Raw genomic sequence first — 22,163 nt, forward strand, 5'->3', positions numbered from 1 at the left:
GGATTTGGTGTTTATATGATATGCAGGGCTCGACATTATAAATGGCCCGCTGGCCCGGAAGCGTCTATCGTTATTCCAACCCAGTTTAGATTTAACCACTCCCACTTCCGCATTACGCAAGAACGTAGCTTTAGCATCATAGACTTCATCTTCGGCAGTTATAGCGGTCGCGGTGTAAAGCAGGATATTGAATAGTTGTTTTTTGTCTTTCCAAAGGATTTGTTGACTGAAAGTAAACGATCCAAAGTCCTGAGATTGTATTACTGGTGTTTTATCATCTCAGCTGGTGTAAGTGCAGAATATTGAATATAACCTTGACTATTACTGTGTAGCCTACTTCATTTATCTGACAGCATTATTTAATGATACTATTATATATATATACACACATTTATAAACATATATATATATAAACACACACTTATATGTACTCACACGTGTATTTATTCATTTATACACACAGATGTATTCATTCATTTATACACACACAGCATTATTTAATGATACTATCTTACATATATACACACATTTATTAATTTATAAACATATATATATAAACAAACACTTATATGTACTCACACATGTATTTATTCATTTATACACACAGATGTATTCATTCATTTATACACACACAGCATTATTTAATGATACTATCTTATATATATACACACATTTATTCATTTATAAACATATATATATAAACACACACTTATATGTACTCACACATGTATTTATTCATTTATACACACAGATGTATTCATTCATTTATACACACACACTCACATATATACACTTTATATTAATTAATTTGTACACACACACAAAACATATATATATAAACAAAACAACACAATATAATAAAAACAGTTGCAATAATAACATAAAATGGTATGATCAATTCTACCCTTTTGTTTTTGCTCCCATATTTCAATTTAAAGATATTTTTCAAAATCAATATTGGTGGGGGCTCTTTTGAAAAAGATAATCAATAACACCGCCTGACAGTTGTTGCAGATTATACAGCATACTTGTTACTTACACACATGTGCCATGATCGGAATGATCTCGTCTTGTACCCTTACTCAAGTACAAGATTTTATCACTTCTTACACCTCTGGAAAGCACTTTTATGTAAAGGAATACATTTTTATAAATGTCCCAACATTTCATTTTTACATGGCAAAACGTTAATATATTATTAATGTTAAAATAGACATTTATAACATATTATAAATGTCTATAAAATATTAAATAAACGTTAACATGTTACATGACAAACAAAAAAACGAAACATTATATATAGGCTATATATACAGATGTTTGCTAATGTATCCCTCTTATATCCATCAGGAATTAATATTAAATGATGAATTAACATTACCTCAGCACTGCATAAGTGTGGTCGTCAGTCATATTGACAAAGAAGCACTATTATATTGTATATTATGCAGCGTTTATAAGGACAGTATTTTGCTTGTCAGATTCAGATTTTGCGGGTGTGCCGTGTCTATTATGCTATCGCGTAGAGCTACGTCGATCCTTGCGTAATGCGGAAGTGGGCGTGGTCAAATCTAAACTGGGTTGGAATAACGATAGACGCGGCCCGGAAGCACTATTTAGACACCCCGGGCCAGCATAACGTACTTTCCACTTGCCCGCTCGGGCCACTAAAAATATTGCTTTAAAAAAAAGAATTGTCCCGTGGTATTGGTATTTTGACTTGCAATTTAGTTAAATTGTTTAGTTTATTAACGCTACAACATAGCGTTTTGTGAGTCGGTTGTCGTTGTTGGGTGAAAAGCAAACAGCTGTTTTCTGCGGAGCGCAGCCCAGTAGGGCCTGGCTCATTTCGTGAGCGGGAGCGCGCTCCTGCACTACAGACTATCGCCACCTATCCATTCACCATTAATGTTTTTAATACCAGCGGTAACCGGCCAAGCGCCGGGCAAAAAACTATCTTCAAATAAAACAAAGTCACCGGAGGAGTTAAAGGAGAGTGACAGGGAGTATGAGAAGAAGAGGGAGAGAACGTTTCAGCCAGCTTGATCGAAGAAGTTGGCTTCTTAAAACCCTTTCATAATCTACCGATTAGATTTAGGATTCGAAAATTATAAAAGTAGGGTAGACATGTGGAGATTATCGGGCTGAACAAAACATGCATTTATCAAACAGGTTTGTTTTCCACAGACCTTATTTCCAGCTATTTTCCAAAACCCTGTGGAGAAATCACATTGCTTTTTGTCGAGGGAACCAGCAGCTTACTTCCTGGTTTTAGGACGCGTCACCAGGGGCGCCGTAAGGGGGTGAAAAGTTAGGATGATTCTAAGGGCCCGTGACTGACAGGGGCCCCAAAAGATGTTAGAACATTAAGAAAAAAATGTTTCATCACCTTTCATCAATCATCAATAATTAACATTAATATAACGTCATATTGATAATGTACTCACTAAACGTATGATTCATTTAACTTATTTTCTTCCAAAAGTTAATTATCCAAAGCATCGAAAACCCCCCTCTATTTACATGTAATGGTTTGGTCCTGCCTCCAAACGCTGTGCAGCACCGGCCCTTTCTAGCAAAGAGTGAGAGCATGTGAGCAGGGATGCTAGTACTTACGTGTGTATGATGTTTCAACGACTAACAAAGTCAGGCTTTCAAGAAAGAAAAGAAAGCAGAGAAAGACAAAAGAGCGGGACTAAAGGGCGACAGTATGTCACCCAGTTTTTCAAAAGAAAAGGTGGGTGTGGTCCATGAGTGGTGGAAATTAGTCTGTTAGCTAAGCGTAGTCCATTGTAAATAATAATTGTAATGTTTTGCTGACATTAAAGGTGGGGTAGGTAAGTTTGAGAAACCCGCTCGAGATACACTTTTTGTTATATTCCATGGAATGCTCTTAACATCCCGATAGCAATGAATATCTTAAGTGCTTTGTCAATAAATCCATAAAAAAATGTCATCTGTGGAAGCCCTAGTACTATAAAAAGCACGACCAATCATCTGAGCCGGCCCGGCTAAAATAACTGGATGGCCTACCTGCCTGTCAGCCTTCCATCTGTGCACAAACTTATCTCGTGCCCTCATTGGCAGGGGCGGAGCTTCCTACAGGCAATATAGGCGGTTGCCTAGAGCACCACCCAGAGGGGGGTGCCAAAAATTTTTTTTTTTTTTGCTTGGCGCAGTTTTGGCGCCCCCCTTCTATATCTGCAACCATTATTCTTACATAAAAAAAAAATTCTAACATAAGGGAAAATGAGCCAAAAATCTAAAACGGTCGGTCGGTCTAAGAGCCTCGGCTTTAGGTGTTCACAGTCAGAACATGCTAGAGCGCTGTGCATTGATGGGTATCGGTCAAGTGTTTATAAAATTGAGTGTTGAGGAAAGAAAGACTAACGTTAGAGAACTATGAAGAGGCAAAAGCCATCTGGGGCGCAGTATAAAAACAGAAGAAAAGAAGAAGAAGAGAAACGTGCCAAGGTGAAAGGTATGCAATTTTGATTGTATTGTCAACATTAGCGAATGGATCATGTAATCTTGCTAGTTAGCCAAGCCAACGTTAGCTAGCCAGCGTTTGTTATTGCCATTCAGTCGAAACTGTCATAAGGCTATTTTCTTTGTGTCATGAAATAGAAATATTAGTAATAATAACAATGTTAGTTTTGGTGTAGCGAGCTAGCCAGTGTGGTGGAATGTTAGTTAGTTGGTAACGTTAGCTAACGTTAAGTTTACCTCAGAAAGCACATTGACTATCCGAGTCAAACATTTGCCAAATTCAACCCTGTCATAATGTGCGCTAACGTTAGCTAACTAGCTCAGTGGTTCTCAACTCCAGTCCTGTTGAATGTTTTCGTTCCAACCCAGAACTAACACACCTGATTCAACTGTTCTAATAAGATAGGCATAGCTCTTGATTAGTTGAATCAGACCTGTCAGGCTGTCCTAATGCTTACTAACTAAATAATAGCTACATTTAACAAATGGAAATTATTCAATGTTGATAATACACATTTTGTTATATCATTTTAGATTCACTTTTAAAATATCTGGGACCATCTGCTGCATCAGTTGACAAGGAACCACCATGCACCTCAGCTGTGCCGGCTTCCTCAGGTGAGTGCAATGTGTCAATAGATGTTCCTGATGATAAATAATTGAATGTGAAATCCAGTCAATATATTTGCTCTTGTGTGTTCTTTCTATATTTATAGACCTAGAACCACATGAAGGAACGTCAGAACAGCAAGCTGCTCATCCTGATGAGATGACCACTGATTCCACCCTGCCACTGACCACTGTGTCTGTTTGTTCTGGTGAGTACAATATGTCAATAGATGTTCCTGATGTGATGATAAATAATTGAATGTAAAAATGACTGTCGTGCCATTTCTAATCCAGCCAATATATTTGCTCTTGTGTGTTCTCTATATATGTATAGGCCCAGAACCACTGCAAGGAACGTCAGAACAGCCTGCTGCATCTCATCCTGATTGCACCACAGATTCCACCCATACACTCTTCTCAGGTGTGTGTCTTATGAATGTAAAGATGTTTAGCTATAAACCTAATTGTCCTCATGCTTTCAAATAATTGCTTTCTGTTTTTATTTACATTTTACACACTGTCCCTTTTTGGAATTGGGGTTGTGTGTGTGTGTGTGTGTGTGTGTGTGTGTGTGTGTGTGTGTGTGTGTGTGTGTGTGTGTGTGTGTGTGTGTGTGTGTGTGTGTGTGTGTGTGTGTGTGTGTGTGTGTGTGTGTGTGTGTGTGTGTGTGTGTGTGTGTGTGTGTGTGTGTGTGTGTGTGTGTGTGTGTGTGTGTGTGTGTGTGTGTGTGTGAAGATATTGTGAATATGAGGTGAGAAAATGTGCTTCACATGCCCTCCAGATGCAGCAAAGACAGACGATCCACTACCAACCGATCCTGCTGACTGCCCTTCACATCTCACAGACACAATGAGGACAGAGTTTGTTCGGAGAGGACCATATCAGATAACACCTGATTTCATTTTCCCAAGGAGAGATGATGGGAGAAGTTGCCACCACCAGTACTTCAGCAGGACCTTAGTAAATGGAGAAAGGATCAAAAGAAGTTGGGTGACATATTCAAAAAAGAAGAACAGTCTTTTTTGTTTTTGTTGTCAACTTTTATCTCCAAAACAAATTCATTTAACAAATGCAGGACTGTCGGATTGGAAAAATGCAAGTGCTGCTTTGACCAGCCATGAAAATAGTCCGGAACACCTGAACAATTTGGCGTCATGGAAAGAATTGGCAGTTCGATTAAAACAAGGTACAACAATAGACAAACAAGAGCAGGCCCTCCTTGAGGCAGAGAAGAGTCGGTGGAGAGCAGTGCTGACACGACTGGTTGCTATTGTACAGTCTCTGGCAGGGCGAAATATGGCATTGAGAGGAAAGACAGAAATACTCCACTCTCCTTCAAATGGAAACTTTTTGAAAGAGGTTGAGCTTTTGGCACAGTTTGACCCAGTGATGAAAGACCACATCCACAAGATTAAAAGTCAAACATCCCACCACAGCTACTTGGGCAAAACCATTCAGAATGAGTTGATTGAATGCATCAGTGGAAAGATTCTATCAACAATAGTGCAAGAAATAAAGAAATGCAAGTACTTTTCCCTCATTTTAGATTGCACCCCGGATGTTAGCCACACTGAACAGCTGTCAGTAGTCATCAGAATTGTGACACTGGAAGAAGACCCCCAGATTAAAGAGCACTTCATGGGATTCCTAGTAGCAGAGGAGTCCACTGGTGAAAGTTTGTCCGCCCTGATTTTGAAGAGGCTGGAGGAGTTGCGGATTGCCTTTGATGACTGCAGAGGACAGTCATATGACAACGGCGCAAATATGAGAGGGAAGAACAAGGGAGTACAGGCCAGGCTACTGCAGTTGAACCCAAGAGCTTTGTTTGTGCCTTGTGGGGCACATACACTCAATTTGGTCATTGCTGATGCTGCCAAAAGCTCCAAAGATGCCATATCATTTTTTGGCATTGTGCAGAAGCTATACTGCCTGTTTTCTGCCTCTACACAGAGATGGGCCATCCTCAAGAAACACGTCAACCTTTCACTCAAAATGTGGTCAGAAACCAGATGGGAGAGCAGAGTGAAAGCTGTGGAGCCTCTGCGATATGAAGCCGCAGCTGTGAGAGAGGCACTGCTTGAGGTGAGAAACCAGGCCAAAGACCCAATCATCAGGATTGAAGCCCAGTCTCTGGCAGAAGAAGTGGGGTCATTCCGCTTTTCACTGTGCACAGTGGTCTGGTATGACATGTTAAGTCAAATTCAGCAGGTGAGCAAAGTCCTGCAGTCCCAAACAATGCAAGTGGATGTAGCAGTAAGTCTACTGAAAAAGACTGAAAAAGCTCTCAAATCCTACAGAGCCACAGGCTTTGTGGCTGCACAAACATCAGCCAAGGACATGTGTGAAGACATGAATGTGGATGCAGTCCTTGTGCAAAAGCGGCTGAAGTCAACAAAGAGGCACTTCTCATATGAGTCTCCTGATGAGCCATTGAGGAATGCCTTGCAAAATCTGGAGGTAACGTTCTTTAACGTGGTGGTAGATGCTGCAGTGTCAGCACAAAAGGAGAGGTTTACCACTCTTGAACATGTGCAAGACAAGTTTGGCATTCTGTACAACTTCCCAGACCTGCCACACCAAGAGCTGATGAAGCAAGCAGAGGCACTTGCACACACCTTAAGCCATGGAGGGCAATCTGATTTGGATGGGAAGGAGCTGGCTCAGGAGTTGGAAAATGTACCTGACTTGCCATCAAAGAGCATGACAACTCTTGAGTTGTTGAAATTTATACAAACAAAGCAGCTCACCGAAATATATCCCAACTTGTGTATTGCTCTGCGGATCAGTGCAACGCTACCAGTAACAGTAGCTTCCGCCGAGAGGAGTTTTTCCAAATTAAAACTCTTGAAAACATACCTGAGGTCCACCATGGCTCAAAAACGCCTCAGTGGGCTGGCTGTAATCAGTATTAACCATGAGGTTGGTGGTCAGATTTCATATGATGATGTGATTGATGACTTTGCAGCGAGGAAGGCCAGAAGGATTGCACTGTAAATGGAAACCAGTAGGAGCTAATATGTAGGCCAACCTTGTGTGATGATAGGGAGTGGAATGTAAATAGTTCTTGAGACAAAGTGAATTTGTAATTTTTATGTATTTGTTTGTTTATTTAGCATATTATATTTTGATTATTTGACATGTGTAACATATTTTACAATACATAATTTTCTTTTAAAGCAAATGTGCACGTTATTTTATTGTTTGTTATTGTTATTATTATTATTGTTTGTTAGCTAAGTTGTTTGTTTTAATTATTTAGTGTGCACTTTACATTTCTTCTTAATTTTCTTTGAAAGCAAATTTGCACATTCTTTTATTGTTTGTTACTGATATTATTATTGTTTGTTAGCTAAGTTGTTTATTTGTTTTAATTCTTTAGTGTGCACTTTACATTTATTCTTAGCTCTTGTTCTTGCTTGTAATAAATAAAGCTGCAGTACTTTACTGTATAACTGTTAAGATGTTTTGATATTTTTTGGGGGGGGGGCGCAGTGGTGAAGCTCGCCTAGGGCACCAAATGTGCTAGGTCCGCCCCTGCTCATTGGTTATGTGCGTGTTCGTGTGTGTTGGAGGAGGGGCTCTGTAAGGAAGTCTGAAGGAAGTGGCGTTTTTTTCCCGGTTGTGTATTTTCAAATTCTAGCGCACTCAAGCTGGTTTCTCCAAAATTACCTACCCCACCTTTAAGTACTGTTAATATCTTCACAGAAAATTCAGAGGTTTTTCATTTCACTCCTCTTTTAGCTTTCATTTAATAAATGCAGGTACATTTTTAGCAGCTATTCATACTAAATCAGTTGTCCCTCCCCTGGTGCCAGGACCAACAGATCCTGGGCTCTTGGTGAGTAAGGCTGAGCCAGGGCTCGTAATAACTGTTAAAGGGCAAGGCTATGGTAACGATATTGGATCAGTACACACAAGATGCATGATGATAAAAAGTCTGAGAACAGGTAATAGGCTCTGATTTAGCACCACCATCAGGCCTTTTCATTTCCATTTCCGTTTTGTTGTCCGTTATGTTGTTTTTTTTGTCATAGCATGTTATTAATTATAATATTGGTGTTAATGTTCACTTTATTTTAATTTAAGAGGTCATGTATATTTAAGTTATATTTATTTAGATTTTTGAATGTTCCATTCAAAAATGTTATTAAAAAGGCATGTACACCATAACAGATGACTATTGAGATCTATTGTCAGGAATGTTAGTGTTATATCAAATAGTGAATTATACTGCAGTAGAATGTTACACGTCTGCACAGTGTTATATGATCACCGCTCAGTGTCAGTAAATATTGTGTAGTTAGTATTGTACTACAAGATAGATGCAAGCCTGTACAGGTAGAGTTATCTAAAGCATCAATTAGTCGGTTGGGTTCTGGAGGTGTGGTTACAGCATTGTGCTTGGTTGGCGTGGCCTGGGCCTGGTGGTGGGGCCCAATGTGATATCTTTTCATGGGGCCCAAAATCCCTGGCGGCGCCCCTGCGCGTCACTGCACCTCTCAATATGATGCCAATATAAACAAGGTCTTCTGTCGGCTCTGTACATCAATGCCGACCTATGCTGACAAGTAAGTGAAGAGTAGAAAATATAAAGGTATTTGCTTTAGGGAAATGTCCCAGCAGTTTAGGATAATGAAGGTTCTAATATAATCTACTACATAGCCATTACATTTCTAACTCCTAATGACAGGAAGGCAGAAAGCGCATTATACAAATAATAATACTCATAATAATATCAGACATTTTTTAACAATGACCACAATATCATTATTTTAATAAACTAAATATGAACAATTGAGGAAAATGAGGAAGAACTGATGATTCAAATGTTGTAGTAGAAGTAGTAATGTAGTTAGTGCATTAATTACTATTGCAACAAATGTGTTAATTTTCTTCATTATAAGTCGTTTTATTTTGGACGAATGCTCCGGGCCAGTGGTTACAATGGTGGGGCCAGTGATAATACAATTCCACCGGCCCGGAGGAATTAATGTCTACCCCTGATATGAAATCGGAAAAACATTTTAAAAGAATAAAATAATACTTAATTCCGAATGTTCTTGCTTTTCTCTTTGAAAGTCATCCCATAACGGCATTGTAATACACGGTTCGGCTGCATTACATATTACAGATCTGCCCTAGTTCTTTATTTATAGAGCCCTGATGAGAAGACCTTTGGAAAAACTGGAAGAAATGCCGCCGAAACTGAATACTTGACGTGGATCATAAATATATCAACAATTAAACAACATCTTCAATTTCTCTTCCCACAATACGTCTCCCTGCAGTATCAACACTAATTTGGCTGACTTTTACATTTGATCTAATTCATAGATAGGTTATATTTACACCATAACAGTGCACAGCTGATATAAAAGGACTTGTAGTTTTTAAAGATATTACTGATTTTCTTTGAATATAAGAATGTAAATACTGAGTCTGAAATAGTATAGCAATATGCTGTAAAATTATGTGAAAACATGAATAAAACTACACATCTTCAGATGTTGTACATACATCATACATACAGTGTCCTAAACTAATAATACAAAGTTATTATGGCTGTGTGTACCTTGTGTGCACCGCCTAGTGGTTAAAGCACGTTATTGAATTATTGTTTTTATGTGTTATATTTGATTAAAAATATATTAAGAGTACATACTTTCATAGGGGCAAAGTAGAAGGTCAATGATAGCAATATAGAATATAAAAAATCAAGAAGATACTGTAAGTGATCTCTACAATAAAACAGTTTAGTGCAGGATGTACAAAGATATTAATAGGAGGAGGTGCAAAACAGAAAAACAAATTAACCTTTATTTAAACATGAAACTTTAGATTAAGGTCTTCTTTTAAATAAGAAAAAAGCTTTGGGGGTATCTACAGATAAATATTAAGCCTGACAAAGTACTTAACGTCTAATATATTGCTTTCCTGCAATGTTAATATATGTTGAAGCACTTATTTTAACTGATATTATATATATGAATTATACTCTTATGTATGTAGATAGTATAAGAAATGTGAAGAATATGACAGTTTAATGGTAGAGGTATACACACATATTGATAGATGTCTTGTAATGCACTGTTGAGGAACCTGTGACCCAAGATTTTCATTCATTGCATACACCGTAGTTGTGTATATGATATGTCAAACCTTTGAAAATCTTGAAAGGGATTTGCAAAATAGCCATTATACAGTCTTTAATTAACTATTAGTAGAGAATAACGAGTAATGAATATAATTTATTACTCGTTTCCATTCATGTCAATTGCAGATAAATGTTTAGTCTTCTCAAGCACCAACTATCAAATATCTCTCCTGATTGTTGGCACTTGACAATCACCTTCCCTGAATTTTACTCAGGTAACTAAAGTCTGATTTAAGGGTTGTTTATATTTCACATCATTAATCAGAATCTGCAAAGTACCTAAAATAAATGTAGTGGAGTAAAAATACCAGGTTAACCTCTGAATTGTAGTGGAGTAGAATTACAAAGTAACAATGAGCTGTCATGTGGGTATATATTAATGCTGCGCATTATGGACACAAGCGATTTTCACCCATGTATTAATTATATGTTTTACATTTGATAACACCAATGTCATGGCAACTTCTAATTGTGGGAAAAACGAAAACGTTCAGTAGAGACGTCCCATAGCACCTTTTTTCGAAACACAATAGCCAGCATGTGTAGTTCTGGGGGGCGCGTTCGATTCCAGTTTTGGATAGTCTGGCGTGGTTTCGTTCCATTTCAAACAGCTTTTTGACGCTAGGCTAACCTTGGCGCACTGCTACTCCAACATCCAATCCCAGAGCTTGAAGATTAACCACAGGGACTGTAGTCCTAAATGATAGCTGGGGATTATGGGTAGTGTAGTGTCTTCGGCCATCCTCAACTCCTAGAGGCCTACGTCTGTTTCCGGTTATTTTTATTTTGAAATTCAGTTCCTGACGGACGTAAAAAACTCACGAGATTATGGAAATAAACCAATAAATAAAAACAAGGATAATTATGTGTTCTTGTTGAGTAAATAACATTGTGTTATTTTGAAAAGAATAACAAATTAGAAGGAAAAAGATATTTAAAAAAATACAGATTTCAGTATCCTGAGGCTCTCAGCCCCATTTATTTTCCTCACAGACGGAAACAAAAGTCCGAAATTATACGATTTAAAATAAAAGCAATAATTGTGGCTTGATATTGAGTAAAAACATGTTTTTATGAACCACACAGCTTCCGGTCTTCCTATAACATGTAATGCCGTGAGACTACCAATAGAAATACATTGCTTTTAAAATCGTGCTGTGCAACACGAAAAAAAGGGGAAAATCGTGTTGGTGAACACGAATCAATAGATTAAAAATTGTGTTGGTGAACACGAAATGCCATGAGACTGGGTTGGTTAATTTCACCAAGGATTGCGATAAACCATTATACAGTATAATGGTGCATAACATTAGGCCGTAAGAAGCTAAATAATTATGGTAACTGCGCACCTCATTTCCTATGTTTGTAACTCACAGGTTGCTTTGTATCATGCCCCACAGCTGATGGAGGGGGATGATCTGTTTGAGAAATTATGTGTTCTTTAGTCTGTTTAGTTTGCGAAGTGAAAATATCGAATGAGTCTCTCAGTTTGCTGCTGCAGGCGACAGTCGGCTCACTGTGCTGCCTGCCAGTTCACTCAGCTCAGATACAGCCAACAACACAGTAGGCCTACCTTCATTTATGGTTTTACTTAATCAGACTTTTTTTACCTTCCAATGGCCGCTTGCTTGGAGGCACCGAGTAATATCTCTGCTGACTTTGATGTACAATCTGTGGGACTGAGTAATAATAATGACATAAATATTAATCGAAATTATCAAAAGTGACACAAAAAAGATGACTGGCCTGTTCTCGGTCTTGTCTAAACTTTTAAAGTTATAGTAGCTTAACGGATTGAGAAAATACAAAATGGTATTATGGGCTGGCTGTAATTTTTCATTCATCAACTGTTAAATATGACCGGGACAGCGAACTAAGGCACATTCCTTTTAAATGTTAAATTAATGGACATGAATGGTGGACTTTCTAGAGCTTTTTTGAAGTCCTCCTCATTTCTATCCTATGTGTGAAGGAAGAGGGCTTTAGATTTTAAGTGGTAATGATATGACCTCTTATGGCTGAATTCGTAATTGCACCTTTACTTTTTTACTTTTTAAGATTACAAATTTGAATTCACAACCTAACCTAGCACTTTTTTTTTATTATAAGGACTATTTTTCCTTTTTTGATTTATTTCACTGTTGGAAACAATTGTAGGGGTGTCATTTGTATTTAATGCAACATATTTACAGTCAAAACCGCTATAATAAAATGTATATTGAAAGAAAACACTTTTAAAAAAAGAAGCAAAAAATACTTAAAGCGCAACTTGCAGAGTTTTTTTTTTCTACATTTATGCTTAAACTTACTTGAAAATTACAATTAAAAAACTGAATGCAGGATTTGATATGTTTTACGAGACATAAGGGCAGGAATTCAGAGGGAAAGGAGCAATTTTGAGCTCTGCTCTTAAAAACGGCTTTTTTTTAAGGTCATAGGGGGACACATCTCCGACACATCTCCGCTCTCTGACCGCAGGAATAGTTAGTAGTTGCGTTGAGCAGTTGTGTTGAGCGGTTGTGTTTCGGTAGTTTTACATTGTATTTCACCATTTGTAATCATGGTGCAGTAGGCTATTGTGTTTGTGCAGGTTGCACAAATACCAACCTGTCAGGACATCGAGTCCACTATTTCCCTAACAGGAAAACAAAGCTAGCTAGCTTTCGTTCCTGGGTTCGTTTTGTGCAGACAAAGAGACGGGACTTCAATGCTCCCCTCCCTTCGCTGCTCTCTCCCCCCCCTCGTTCCCTGATCTGTTATGGATCAGTAGCAACAGTCCTGCCAGTAACGTTACTATATTATCAATGCTACTTTAGTTATAGCCTGATATATGATAGCTAACTTTACAATGTTGTGATGTGACATTAGCTAACATTCTGTAGCTAACGCCGATCACTCACCAAGATAGCTGCCCAGTTCTCCACTGGTTCTCCTCACACCACAGCTCAATTTCTCTCCGATGGCCGTTATTTCTTCTAATCCTTGGCTGTTCCTGGTCTCTTGGACGCCTAGTAGGCTCATAATTATAAGGTTGTGGTCCGTCATATGCATTCAAATATACACGTTCAACTCCTTCTGTGTCTTCTGTGTCGAAGCATTGGGATCCATGTTTATCAATACGTTACACCGGCCGCTCTCCCCCTTGTTTCCCCTTTGTTACGTCACACGCGGGAGGTCACGTGGGGAGGCTTTTTTGATGCGGAAGTAAAAATGTCTTACAAAAACGACGCCAGATGTCACTGTAGTGTATATTTATGTATATATATTTTTTAGATCTAGTTTATACATAATTTTCCTACACATTTATTCACAGGTGTCTTTAACCTGGAAGTTGGTCTTTAATATAGGAATTGACTAAATTTTAACTCAGTTCGAGTCAGATTGAATCGATTAGAAATAAAGCATTCAGGCAACTCAAACAAATCCCTTCTCAGGAAGCTTTGAATCAGTATAAAAGGGCCCAGGCTTGCTATAGTAAGGAGAACAATAAGAACGCAAAAACGCACTTTTTGGAGGCAATATTGACATGATTAGGAGAATGGGGGGAATTCTAAGGAATTATGAGTTGCCAGTTTTGAGCAGAGGGGACAAAATGGCTGTCACAAACTTAGGAAAGGCGGAACTCCTAGCTCAAACATTTAGGAAAGTTCATAGTTCAGATGACCTTACAGAGGAAGTCAGGCAGTGCAGAAATAATACACTAATGAAAAACCCGAGAATATTGGATAGAGTAGAAGTGCCTGCATTTTAGTATGTTTGAGTTGAGAAGAGCAAATATTAGTGCTCGTAAAACCACTCCTGGGAAAGATGGTGTTTGTTATAAAATGTTGGAACACATGACAGATAACTCTCTAGCTATTGTGTTAAGATTGTTTAACAGGGTGTTGAATTCTGGTCAACTTCCTTCAGTGTAGAAACAAGCGATAATAGTGCCCATCGTAAAGCCAGGGAAAGACCCTTCAGATCCATCTAGCTACAGACCTATTGCCCTGACATCTCATGTATGCACAATCATGGAAAGAATGGTTACAGAAAGGTTAACGTATATCTTAGAAAGTAAAGCTCTATATCAAAGTGGGTTCCGTAGGGGTCGGAATACAATGGATTCTATATTGTGCTTAGAATCAGACATCAGGAAAGCACAGACCCACAAGGAAGTAGTGATTGCAGTATTCTTTGATATTGAAAAGGCTTATGACATGCTCTGGAAGGAAGGACAACTAATCAAGTTAAAATTATTGGGAATTGGGGGTAAATCATATAATTGGGTTATGAATGTTTTACTGGACAGGAAAATACAAGTAAGAGTAGGTGCAGAATATTCAAGTGTTTATGCTGTGGAAAATGGTACTCTGCAAGGTAGTGTATGTAGTCAGTTGCTGTTCAATATAATGATACATGACATTTTTAATCAAGTTCATCCAAGTGTGGGGAAATCTTTGTATGCAGATGATGGGGGACATGTTGGAAAGAAAATAAAAGCTGCAATAGTTTAAGTAGAAAAGTGGACAAATAAATGGGGATTCAAACTGTCAGTGGCTAAGACGCAGGTCATTTGTTTTACAAAACGGTATAACGTTGCTCCTATATCGTTAAAATTGTATGAGCAACCTCTTGAACAGGTAAACACAATAAGATTCCTTGGTGTTTGGTTTGACGGAAAGCTAACATGGAGCAATCATATAGGAAAAGTTCAAAATAAATGTAAAAAGGTCAACAATGTAGCCTACTTCAGTGTTTGGTGAGACAGGAGTGGGGAGCGAGTAGGTAATCACTACAGAACTTATATTGGGCACTCATGAGACCAGTATTCGATTATGGGTGTATAGCGTTCATGGCAGCAGCAGAATCAAACCTTAAAAAACTGGATGTCCTACAAGCCCTGAAAATATGTAGTGGTTCTTTTAAAACTATAGGTTACTTACGTAACCCCAGTTCTCAGAGTAGCATGTAGTGAGATGTCTCAATATGGGATGCGCCTCATCGCGGAGCAAACAGAAGCATCAATCTCATTACGCCAATCCTGATTGGCTGGTGATCTTGACGTCAGCATCAGGGAATCCACCCCCTATAAGTAGCTTGCGCTACGTCGCATGCGTCTTTCAAAATAAGCACCTCTTCTCGCTTCACCATAGCAAGGAGGGCCGTCGGGTGAGAAATCTCACTACATGTTACTCTGACCACTGGGGTTACGTAAGTAACCTATAGTTCTCATTCATAACACTCCGTTCGATGTGTCACTATGGGATATTGTAGCTCCCGTATTGCCAGACGAGCTTATCTCGAAATTCACCAAACCAACCAGAACTTAACAGGTAGAGCTCTGACTCAACAAGGTGCCCAGCACTGCTCGGGCCACACTAGGAGCAGAGACGTCTAGCCTGTAAAAGCGGACAAAAGGGAGCGGCGAGGACCAGCTCGCTGCTGCACAAATGTCTTGGATGGAAACACCCTTGAACAAAGCCCAGGATGTAGCCAGTCCACAAGTCGAATGAGCACGCAGACCCGAAGGTGCCTGCAAACCCTGACTCGTATAGGCCAAAGCAATTGCCTCCACAATCCAGTGGGAGAGCCGTTGCTTAGTAACGGGCTTGCCCTTCTGAGGGTTAGCCCAGGACACAAAGAGTTGGTCATTATGACAAAACTCTTTTGATCTGTCCATATAATTGCGTAAAGCATGGACTGGACACAGCAAATTCGGCTGCTGTTCCCCGGAGGGACACAGCGGCGGAGGAAATGCCTCAATGTCAATTGGCGTACATGAACAAACCACCTTAGGTATAAAGGCAGGGTTGGGCTACAGCAACACTCTCGTTTGCCCTGGGGCGAACTGAGTGCATGAAGGATGTACAGATAGCGCATGAATGTCACTGACTCGCTTGGCGGATGCCAGGGCCAGTAACAGCACCATGGGCGCGGGAAGGGGGGTGCTGAGGGCGCTGCAGCACCCCCTAGCGGCAGGCAGGGGGTGCGGAGCTCCCCTGTCTGAATTATTATTTGACGGTTATTGCTGCTCCCGCTGTGCATAATCTGTGTAATATGTAGCCAATAAATTCGACATTGTTGGTAAAATAATATTTTGGCCTGCCCCGAATGTTTTTTCTGTAGCCCCGGACAATTCTACCTCAATAATATAATACATTAACCGTGCTTTACGTGAACCTCATCAAGACACTAGAAAGGACGGCAGGACTGTAATTTCCCGTGTTCAGTGAATGCAACAGAGGCAAGACACCAGACCAATCAGAGAGTTGCATGGAAATAAAAGTGTGCTTGTGTCATTCAAGCTCGCGGCTCTGTGTGTGTGCGGAAATAACGCATTTAGTGTGTGTGAGAGAGGGGGAGAGAGAGAGGGACCGGTGCCAGCAGCAGGGACCGTGTTGTTAGCATCTGGTTAGCTAGCTGCACTAACGGACATACGGAGCTGTTTGTTCCACAACAAGCTGGAGGAGAGCTCTCCTCTCAGACTGAGAGGCTCAGGTGAGCTAAAGGACTCTCTGAGTGTTTAGATAGTTAACTTAGTCTAGATAGTCTAAGTTATCTCAGTGGGTCTCAAACGGTTTGGTCAAAAATTATTCAAAAGATTATTTCCGCGGCTCACCTTCATATGATCATTATAGTTATACAAAAAATGAGAGAATAAAGGAAATACAGTTATGAAATACTATATGGCAGTAAAACAAGAATACAGTTTGAAAGGGGAGTGATTTGTAAAATATCCATAAAGAAAAAGAACATCTGCTTACAGTTGTGTTTCATCTGGGTGTAGAGAGATGTATCCATAGATCTCTTAATGTTGCTCTCAAAGTGCACCAGATTGATGCTTTTAACTTCAATATTTTAAAAAAATCTTCCCGGGGGAGCATCCCCCCGGACCCCCCTAGAGGAGGTGAGGTCCGCTCCCCACTCGTAAAAAATAGCACTTTACACCTGCCTATATGCCGTGAGCTGATTATCAAGCCTTCATTGTAACAGTCGCGGGTTTACTGTGTGTTTGCGTGTGGGGAGTTTTTTTGTGCGTGCTCTATAGTGCCCGTAATAGTGTTCACTGGAGTCCAGCACCTCAGCACCCCCACTCAAAATACCTTCCCGCGCCTCTGAACAGCACTGTCTTCAGTGACAGGTGCTTCATGTCAGCTTCTTCCAGGGGTTCAAATGGGGTTAGAGTGAGCCCATCTAAAACCACTGTCAAGTCCCATAAGGGCACTAGTGACCTGGAAACAGGGAGGAGCCTGCAAGCTCCCTTCATAAAATGGCAGACCAAAGGATGTTGGCTGGCCGTCTTACCCTCAAAGCCCACATGGCATGCAGCAATAGCAGCCAGGTAGACTTTGATCGTGGAGAAAGCTCTGTGTTTTTCAATTAGGTCCTGTAGAAATGATAAAATCACTCCGACAGGGCATTGAAAAGAGGTGTGCCCTTTTTGAAGGCACCATTCCTCAAACACCCTCCACTTACAGTCATAAAGAGACCTGGTGGAGGAAGCTCTCGCACTCTGAATAGTGTTTATCACCTTCTGCGGGAGACCGACTGTATTCAGATTGTACCACTCACGGGCCAGGCCCATAGGGCCATGCGCGCCAGGTGTGGGTGAAAGATCGTCCCCCCCGCCTGAGACAGTATATCTCTGCGTAGGGGGAGCTGCCCAGTGCTTGAATTGGAATAAAAAAGGTGCCAGTACTCTAAATCAGCAACAAGTATTTGGCACAAAGTCATAGTATATCCTATAATGCTGGTGGGTTTGTCTCTTTACTGTATATTTTAGAAAGGCTCACTGTACTTAAACAAAATGACTCAAATGGTGCATCTGAGATTAGAGGGGGTGCAGTGGTAAAGTGCTATTTTTATAAGTGGGGAGTGGACCTGACACCCTCTAGTCTAGTGGGGTCCGGGGGCATGCTCCCCCGGGAACATTTTTTTTTAAATATTGAAGTTAGATGCATCAATCTGGTGCAATTTGAGAGAAAAATGAAGAGATATATGGATACCTCTCAACATCCATAATGAAACAACTGTAAACAGATTTACTTTTTCTTTATGGATATAAAAGAAAGTAAAGCTTGACTCCTACTGGCTGGTTAAATGACTCCTCGTCCCTGAGGCCACTACCAGTTTTTTGTGCCATTTTGCTGGATTTATTTGTCAATAGCGTTGCTGCACAAAGTGATAGCCCTCTAGTTTAAATCTAGTACCCAAAAAGAAACATATGGAGATGGGTTACTATTTAAAAAAAATTGCAAATCTATTTGGGAACAGTGGAGCCGGGCCTCAAATCCTATAGGGGGGTCCGGGGGCATGCTCCCCCGGTAAGATTTTTTTTTAGTTGTTGGACTTAAATGCATCAATCTGGTGCATTTTGAGGGGGAAATAAAGAGACTACACCCATATGAAACAAAAATGTATACATTTAAATAATCATAAAATCATAAGTAGATGGCCATAACGAATAACATACAATATCCAATATGAAAAAACATTGAAACTTGTTTATTTATTTGTTTTTGGTCCATTTATAGTTGTGAGTGTGTCTGGGCTCCTGAATCAGCCTCTCCTGTCTCCGTCCTCTCCCCCCTGCTCCTCTTTGAGGCAACAGCAAAGACTAGTTTTAGCTCTCAACAAGTTTATCTTACCTTTTTTCACCTAGTTAACATTTTGTTTGTATTATTCATGTATATTTTACTAATCACTACCCCCTCAAATGGAAATATGTGTTTACATAAATGGTGACCGAACCGTTTGAGACCCACTGAGATAACTTAAACTAAGTTAACTATCTAAAGACTCAGAGAGTAAATTACCTCACCAGAGCTGTAGTTATCAGCCTCTCAGTCTGACAGCAAAGGACTCTCCCTCTCCTTGTTGTTGAAAAAGCTCATTATATCCGTTAGCGCAGCTAGCTAGCACCAGATGCTAACAACATAACACGTAACCGGTGCGCGCGCTTTCTCGCTCGCTCGCGCCACACATACACCAACACACACCCTCCCGAGCTTGAATGACACACAGAGACCAATCGAGGGCATTAGTATGATCTGTATGAAAGTGGCAATGTCGGCAGGCCACGTCATGTAGACAGCCAGTCACCCTCTGTGAGGCAGAGTCAGACCCACATTTGCGCTGCGTTGCGTTTACAATATATACGTATATTGCCGGCGGCTGAGTACCGGCAAGGTGCCGGTACTCAGTAAGAAGTGCCGGTACCACATGGGTAAAAATCAGAAGTGCCGGTACTGCTTACCGGTGAGTACCGGCCCAATTCAAGCACTGGAGCTGCCACAGCTGACAGCACAGCAGCTGATGACGCGCGGGGTTTAGTTTTAGAGCGGCTACCCAGCGCTGAAACTCCCTCATGTGTAAGCATCCCAGTCGTACGACCAGGATGGCTGACGCCATGAGCCCCAGTAACCGCAGGCATGATCTGAAGAGAACATGTTTGCGCAGCTGGAAATGAGCGAGACAAGCTCTGAAAGCTTTCACTCTTTCCACTGACAGGCGGGCTGGTCTGTAAAGGGCACAGAGTTCAGATGTAAACCCAGGAAGAGTACATTCTGTGCTGGGCACAACATGCTCTTCTCTGTGTTTATTATGAAACCCAGGTTGAGCAGGTGCTTTACGAGGACATTTTTCTGCGTAATAGCCTCCTGTTCCGACTGTGCGAGAAGCATCCAGTCGTCTAGGTAGGTTGCCAGGCAAATACCCTGTTGTCTTAATGGGGCTATCGCGGCTTCCGTACATCGTACAAACACTCTTGGATTGAAAGACAGATCGAGGGGAAGTACTCTGTATTCGTAACAGATCCCCTGAAATGCGAACCTCAGATATTTCCTGTGTGGGTAATATACTGGGATGTGGAAATACGCATCTTTCAGGTCGACTGATGTAAACCAGTCGTTTTGTCACACGAGACGCAGCAGAGATGTGTGAGTGAGCATTCTGAATTTGTGTCTTTTTAGATATTTGTTCAGAGCCCTCAAATCTGGTATTGGCCGAATTCCGTTCCCTCCCCGTTTGGGAACGAGGAAATACTTGGAATAAAAGCCGCTCTGACTCTGCTCGGCGGGTATTATAGATATAGCCTTCTTTTCTAGAAGTGAGAGAATCTCTCTCTCTAGAATATGGGCTGACTCTCCTCGGGCTTGTGAATACAGAATGCCCGAGAAGCAAGGGGGGGTGACAGCGAATTGGAGTCTGTAGCCCCGTGTTACTGTCTTGAAAACCCAAACAGATGTTGTGAGCATCTTCCACTGTTTGCTCCTTAGAGCCAGCGGAGATGTCACGTCTCTTACCCTCTGAGTCTCTATTTGTTGTGTTATGGGACCCTCTAGTGTCTGAACACGGTGGTACCCCATTTCGACAATCCCCACCGACACTGCGCATGCGCGTGGCGGTGGTGCCTTCACAGACCCGTCTACTATCCGCCTTTTGAGAGAGGCCGTAGCTGCTCTCAAATGGGGAACAGTTGACGGACTGTTTATTGTTTTTATTGTTTTTCTTTTCATTTTTTTGAGATGCGCCCTTGGTCTGACGCCTGGATGCGTCAGCGGAAAATGGTTTATATGAGAAACAACAACAATATTTTGACGTGTTTTTGCGGACTTGAGGATGGCGTTGAGGCATCTCTCGAGGCAGCGGGAACACATCTGGAGCTGGGGAACCGTGGACTTCCAGCTCTGTCACAGAGCGGAGAAGAGGAGGCTGTCAGGCCGCCCGCTTCTTCTTCCTCGACTGCTGGCCGAAATTCTGGGTTGGCTGCGCCTGGGCTGCAGCCGGAACTCAGAGGCATCCTCTTCGTCCTCCACGGGCGAAACCATGGTGAGGTACAGCCGGGAGCCCCAGCTTGGTATAGCGTGGGGCTCCGCTCTCGCGTCTCTTGCCGCCACCGGGTCCCAGCCTGACACGGCGCGGGACTCCGGTTCTGCAGCTGCCGCTGTTGGTGAGCCCCAGACCGACACAGTGCGGGGCTCAATCTCTGCGGCGGACGCCCCCGTGTCCTGATTGCCAGCCGGCAAATCAGTGGACATGAGGGGGTCCTGTCCCGACAAGCTAGCTTGGCGTGCTAACCGTCGGCGGAGGCTCTTGATGGTGAAGCGGGCACAATGCCCGCACGAGCCGGGGTTGTCGATAGCCTCCTGGGCGAGTTCCAGCCCGAGGCAGGAAGAGCAGACCTGGTGTGAGTCTGTGCCTGATATTTTCAACCCACAGCCGCAGAGCCGAGCCTCCGAGTTCCTGACTCCTCTGGTGTGAGGGAGAGAGGCATCCATTTTGTTCGCCGTGGTGACTGCGTGGAGAGGACCCGCTCGTAACAGGTATGTTGCAGAGAATTTTTTTTTCCAACCAGTCGTTAATCCGGAGAAAAGTGACGGTGTAGATTTTTTTATTCTCAAAGAATATTAACTGGTGTGTTAATATCTTTATCTTCTTCTCCTCTGGTGTGAGAGAGAAAAATAAAAAACGTCCACGCTACCGTGGTGTCGGTAGTGAGGGATGGCAAGCTAGCAACAGGTGTGTTGCTAGCTTGAAAACATCAAAACCTTACCTTTATTTCCGAAGAAAAAACGGCGAGGTCGATTTGCAATACTAACTGGTGTGTTAGTATTAACAGTCTTCTTGCGAAGCAGAAAAGCAGCCGGCGAGCGCCCGTCGACGGAAAGTTAGCTTTGGGTTCAGTCTGTGGACAGTTAAGCTAGCCCGGCTACGATCTATCAAGATGTGCTCTGAAGCGAGAAGAGGTGTTTGAATGACGCATGCGACGTAGCGCAAGCTACTTATAGGGGGTGGATTCCCTGATGCTGATGTCAAGATCACCAGCCAATCAGGATTGGCGTAATGAGATTGATGCTTCTGTTTGCTCCGCGATGAGGCGCATCCCATAGTGAGACATCGAACGGAGTGTTATGAATGAGAACATCTC

General features: G+C 41.4%; 1 protein-coding gene across 2 annotated transcripts; it reads left to right on the forward strand.

Annotated features, from left to right (window-relative positions):
• Positions 1 to 879: 879 nt before the first annotated feature.
• LOC307041553 (zinc finger MYM-type protein 1-like) lies at positions 880 to 7,555 on the forward strand. 2 transcript variants are annotated; one of them, XM_079685020.1, is made up of 5 exons: positions 880 to 3,481; positions 4,024 to 4,107; positions 4,206 to 4,307; positions 4,433 to 4,519; positions 4,880 to 7,555. In XM_079685020.1, exons 1-5 carry the CDS (start codon positions 3,403 to 3,405, stop codon positions 7,090 to 7,092), a joined length of 2,565 nt encoding a protein of 854 aa, XP_079541146.1. In that variant the 5' UTR covers positions 880 to 3,402; the 3' UTR covers positions 7,093 to 7,555. The 2 variants fall into 2 exon arrangements, with proteins under 2 accessions (XP_079541146.1, XP_079541147.1); XM_079685021.1 differs by having other exon boundaries at positions 4,886 to 7,555.
• The last annotated feature ends 14,608 nt before the right edge of the window (positions 7,556 to 22,163 follow it).

Source organism: Notothenia rossii, assembly GCF_949606895.1.
Source record: "Notothenia rossii genome assembly, chromosome: 5".
Taxonomy (NCBI): domain Eukaryota; kingdom Metazoa; phylum Chordata; class Actinopteri; order Perciformes; family Nototheniidae; genus Notothenia; species Notothenia rossii.

What these genes read in the sequence shown, in the direction of transcription:
- LOC307041553 (XM_079685020.1), top strand. Translation starts at nt 3,403, where the DNA reads ATGAAGAGGCAAAAGCCATCTGGGGCGCAGTATAAAAACAGAAGAAAA. An exon ending in AGCTGTGCCGGCTTCCTCAG is followed by an intron (nt 4,108 to 4,205) that starts GTGAGTGCAATG and finishes CTATATTTATAG; the next exon opens with ACCTAGAACCACATGAAGGA. An exon ending in CACTGTGTCTGTTTGTTCTG is followed by an intron (nt 4,308 to 4,432) that starts GTGAGTACAATA and finishes ATATATGTATAG; the next exon opens with GCCCAGAACCACTGCAAGGA.